This window comes from Pseudophryne corroboree, chromosome 6 (genome assembly GCF_028390025.1).
Source record: "Pseudophryne corroboree isolate aPseCor3 chromosome 6, aPseCor3.hap2, whole genome shotgun sequence".
NCBI classification, from domain to species: domain Eukaryota; kingdom Metazoa; phylum Chordata; class Amphibia; order Anura; family Myobatrachidae; genus Pseudophryne; species Pseudophryne corroboree.
In genome coordinates, this window is record NC_086449.1 from 254,350,854 (window position 1) to 254,355,995 (window position 5,142).

Consider the following 5,142-nt stretch of genomic DNA (forward strand, 5'->3'; position numbering starts at 1 on the left):
TTGAGCTACAGTATACCACAGGAGGTAGCTTTCAGTGTGTGCCTTATGGCTAAAGATTATAGCCATTCAAAAATCATGCGGTGTGGACCTTACATGTGTGTACAATACTGTGCAAATACTTTAGGCAGGTATGGATAAATTGCTGCTTTCAAAAAATAGAAGTGCTAATAGTTTATTTTTATCAATTAACAAACTGCAAAGTGAATGAACAGAAGAGAAATCTAAATCAAATCAATATTTGTTGTGACCACCGTTTGCCTTTAAAACAGCCTCAATTCTCTGAGTACACTTGCACAAAGTCAGGAATTTTGTAGGATTATAGTCAGGTGTATGATTAACCAATTATACCAAACAGATGATAATGATCATCATTTTCATATGTAGGTTGAAACACCATTATTTCTCAGGAGGCACTGGTTAGCACCAGAGCCAGATCTACATACAATATATGAGCCAAATGGTTCATGTGGGCATTAGACACAGGTGCAGCAGTGTAAACTAGAGATGAGCGGATTCGGTTTTACTCCTGGAAATGTTGTGCATTTTAATCAGAGATGTGCTGAAGAGATAAGCAGGTGAGGCACTGAACCATACTTGCCTACCTGACCCTCTCCATGAGGGAGAAAATGCTCTGTTCCTGGACTTTCCTGGTAATGTATGATTGCCATCACCTGTGGTGAAACACCTTTCTTATCAATAACTAGCTCACCACAGGTGATGGCAATCATACATTACCAGGAAAGTCCAGGAACAGAGCATTTTCTCCCTCATGGAGAGGGTCAGGTAGGCAAGTATGCACTGAAAATTTCTTACTGAGGTGTGCGGCCACAGTAATACCTGGGTGTCTGCAGCTATTGATAATTAGTGATATTAGTCAAATTGAAATTTATATACATAAAGATTTCTATCGGCACCTGAACAAGGGCTAAAACAGTGCAATTGCAGTTTATTTTCAACTGCATCTGGCCATCTGTAGCAAATGGTGGCACACTGTAGTGTCTATATGTAGTGTCTATATGAAGACTATATACAGTAACAATGTGCTGGATGTTATGGATAATGAGTGGACTCTGCAAGTAATGGAGGCACTTCAGAAAAATGATATAGCAATGGAAACCAACTACAGTATGTACAGTATATATAATATATATATATATATATATATATATATATATATATATATATATACTGTGTGTATATATATATATATATATATATACACAGTATATAAATGTGAAAATAATGTAAGGGTTAGATACTTTGTGCCTGATTTAGAGGTGCATGCAATATCAATGTCAAACGCAATGGAGCAAGTTTTTTTCCCACTGTGCCTGTGCCAAAGATACACTGAGCATGTGCTGCAATTGATTAGTGATTGCAGACACACAAAGGCTTTATTTGGAAAGTGAGTGACAGGTAAAGGTAACGAGGTGGCTAGAAGAATACAGGCGTGTCAGAGCAATTTTCTGGACCTTTTCTAGTCAGCACCCCTGAGTTCATCTGCAGCTGAAGAGGCCCCGGCATCTTAGGAGAGCTGCTCAGTCCGAGGCAGCATTGGTTTGCTGACCAATGTGTACCCGATGTTCCCAAAGTTTAGGGAAGTCTACTGTGAACGAAAATTGCAACTGCGTGCAACTCTGAATCTGTCCAATTTATTCTAGAGACTACATTCAATGTACTAAAGCCAGGTTTCCATTGGGTTAGTGATATGCAAACGTCACCAAGGACATAAAAAGCACTTAGGCTAATGGCAGATGTACCCATATTGAGTCATGTTCTTAAGTCAAAACCTTGGGGATGCAACATATGGTACTCCAGAAATTGTGGAATTATGTAGTCCAGCATTCCATGCACTAACAGCAATACTGTGGAAGAGCATGCTGGGATGTGTAGTCCCACAGCAGCTGGAGTGCAACATGTTGTATACCTCTAGGCTAAACTGTGTTCAAAAGTATGAGTAACATCACTAAATGGAAATACAAATCAAAACTAATGTCCAGTTGTTACTGTGACTTTGAGACAGCACTACACAGGCCATTATTGTAAACACCCTTCTTTACAATGACATTTTCTGTAGTCTATACTTTTGGTGACCAGACTATATTTGATGCACTCATTTACACAGATAACCTTCCTGAAAAATGCAAAGATTGCAGTAAATGATATGGTTTCAGATAGTCAGTGGCTATGGCATAGTGACCTTTTCACACCACTGTAGTTGTAATTATGCTAAGGAAATTCATGCATTTAAATGCTCATTTCATAGTAAAGCTAAAAATAAAAAAAATACATACAGTACAATGATTCCATGTTGTTTACTTGTCTTGGTAACCTATGTTATTACTGCTAGGAATGCAGCAATTAGGTTATATGTATAGGCTTATAGCTGTGAATAGATACTGCAGTGTATCTAAACATTCACAATTACAGCAACATTATTCTTTCAGATGTATCTACTTGCTCCCTGTGAACAAATATTAAGCTAATGAATGTTTAAAATAGGATGAATGTCAATACTTATTTTGATAAGTGTAAGTGGTTTCTATTAGACATATAAATACCATATATATAATTTATAGACATTTGTTGTTATTGTAATATTGCCACATTTAGCATCCACTGTCCACTGTATCATGGTATTATGAGGTTTTCCAGGAAAACCTCATATCAGCATGAACCATCCTATATGCTTTTAGCCCTGTATAGAATGAGTATCTTGAGTACCTGATACTATTTGTAATTAGGGATCTAAAATGAGGAAGTAAATGATACATAATTGGTTGTTGGTAAATATCATCTGGAGTAGTTATATACAATATACCTTTGCAGTGTTTATTCTATCTCATCTCTTTGTGCATATGGACCCAGCAGACTACTTATGAAAGAACACTTTCCAAAAGAGAGCATGTCTTTATTTCTTTATCTTAACCAGTGCACAAACAGGAAGACTGACAGTCCAGAACAACATACAGAACAGATGCTGTACATCATTTTACTAGCGTAAAAATCATTGTCACCCAAGTCCTTTCTCCAGATGTTGTGTCAGTGCTCAGCCCTGTCGCTCCTGTAGTTCCTTGGTTTTGTTTTATAAACATTTTAGAAGGAAGAAGTTGCACACGGAGCCTCTAGGGCAGTTGCATAGTTTCCCAATCCTGGAAGCCTTTCTGACTGCACACTGTTCTCCTACATCACACTGGAAAACAAGGGGTGAAACAGGCAACACACGTGAACATTAGAATCTAAACTTACTAGCTATAAAACCATTAGACACTGCAAAATATGCTTCAAAATGATATCTTTCAACATAAAATGTCCTGTTTCATCCTACAGCATTTCTGGACTGTGTCTTCTCTGAGGCTGTGAAATCCCCTGTCGTTTTTGCTCATAAAAATAATGAATACAATAGTATAACATTGAAAATACCATGTATGAATAGATAGTGTTACTGGAACAGCACTTTGCTGCCTCCTCACTGTCACTGATGCTATGCAGTAAGTGTAATTATTGTTCTATTTAGTAACTCACGTTTGATCACAATGCACATGCTATATATGCACATACTGTACTAAGGTACAGTAACACTACACTAAAAGAGCAATAACAGAATAGCATCTATTGCTTTTGCTGGTATTAGCCATACGACATGTTTCCATGGAAAATAGAGCACTCCATTGAGAACAAGAACAGATATGCAATCTATCACACGGTAGTAAATACATAGCAATTTGTAGTTTTTTTTTATGCAGAGATCATTCCTGATACATTAATATAAGTAATGCATTAAATAGACTGATACATTAATGTAATATAAGTGATACATATATATCAGATACATTTCTATAACTGATACATTCATTTAACTGATACAGTACACTAGCGAGGATGATATAGTCAGCTAACTTACCACAGGAACTTGTCCGAATTTCTTTTCCCAGACTGGTACACGTTTACTCTGTAACTTCTCCAAGACTTCCTGCAGAGCACCGAGCTACAAAATACAAAATAATCTGCATTTTCCTGTGCCAGAGCCATGAAAACAAAAAGCCTCTACTGCAGCTAGACCCTCTAACTCAAGCTTAGGCATCCTGTTCTGTTGTGGAACTACAATTCTCAGCATGCCAAGCCGATCATAGCTCCACAACAACTGGAGAGCCACCTGTTGCTTACCTGTGCCATAAGGAATAAAGTACATTTTCCTAATGCGTGGATCACTCACCAACTCCTTCTCACTGGAGGGAACAATGTCTTTGGGGTAAAAGTCCCGGAGTGCTCTGGTCTCGAGTTCCGAGCTGTCCTCCTGTCCTCTGACTGAGCTGATGAGGATGAGCAGCAAGCAGCTGCCCAGGGTGAGGAGGCGTAACCGGGAGCTGCCCATGGTGCTGAATCCCAGTCTGGCACCTGGATGCCAATGATCAGTGGGGATAGTAACCTTGTTGTCTGACTGAGCACTGCACAGCTCGCTATTTATCTCTTCCACTGGGATGTAAGTGTTATTTTATGTGATGAACTCCTCCCATGGTGACGCCAGTGAGGTACATGTGGGGGATGAAGTAGAATTCATTGAGCTTCTTATACTGGGCGAGCCATTGTTCAGCAATCAATCACACATCCTCAGGCTACGCTGACATGGTACGCAGGGCATGGAAGACTTATGTTTCCTCTTCCATACGTCAGACCAATTTAATATCACTGTGCGAACTTTGTCAAATGACAAATCACATCAGCCTATTTAGAAATCATCATGTTGTAACATCTGAATGCATATTCTATCCTGTGGGCATTTTAGAGTGTAAGCCGACATATGTAATCGCTAAATTGTCACTATGTATGCACACACACACAGTCATTATTTACCAATTTATACACAACCTCAGGGCCATCAATCAGTTTGAATAACAGAAAATCCGACCACATGGTCAGAGGTGTAGCTAGGCGCCATGGTGCCCGGAGCAAGGGTATGTTTTGGCACCCCCCTTCCCTATACTGAATTGGGGTCCTGACCAATATGTGGGAGCATATTACATTTGAAAAGAAAAAATATTGAAAAATCCTAAATTGGTGACAGGGTCAGTCCTAGACCTTGTGGAGCTCAGGGCGAAAGTTTTCTTTGGGTGCCCTCCATGTTTAAAACACGGACAGTGC

At 39.1% G+C, this 5,142-nt stretch overlaps 1 protein-coding gene across 1 annotated transcript; it reads right to left on the bottom strand.

Annotated features, from left to right (window-relative positions):
- Positions 1 to 2,890: 2,890 nt before the first annotated feature.
- LOC134935166 (cocaine- and amphetamine-regulated transcript protein-like) lies at positions 2,891 to 4,573 on the bottom strand. Its single transcript, XM_063930398.1, has 3 exons — positions 4,217 to 4,573; positions 3,905 to 3,988; positions 2,891 to 3,193 (listed from the first exon to the last, which is right to left on the bottom strand). The coding sequence occupies exons 1-3, from the start codon at positions 4,373 to 4,375 to the stop codon at positions 3,086 to 3,088; spliced, it is 351 nt and encodes a 116-aa protein (XP_063786468.1). The 5' UTR covers positions 4,376 to 4,573; the 3' UTR covers positions 2,891 to 3,085.
- Positions 4,574 to 5,142: the final 569 nt, after the last annotated feature.

What these genes read in the sequence shown, in the direction of transcription:
- LOC134935166 (XM_063930398.1), bottom strand. Translation starts at nt 4,375, where the DNA reads ATGGGCAGCTCCCGGTTACGCCTCCTCACCCTGGGCAGCTGCTTGCTG. An exon ending in CCTCCAGTGAGAAGGAGTTG is followed by an intron (nt 3,989 to 4,216) that starts GTGAGTGATCCA and finishes TGTATTTTGTAG; the next exon opens with CTCGGTGCTCTGCAGGAAGT. An exon ending in AATTCGGACAAGTTCCTGTG is followed by an intron (nt 3,194 to 3,904) that starts GTAAGTTAGCTG and finishes CTTGTTTTCCAG; the next exon opens with TGTGATGTAGGAGAACAGTG.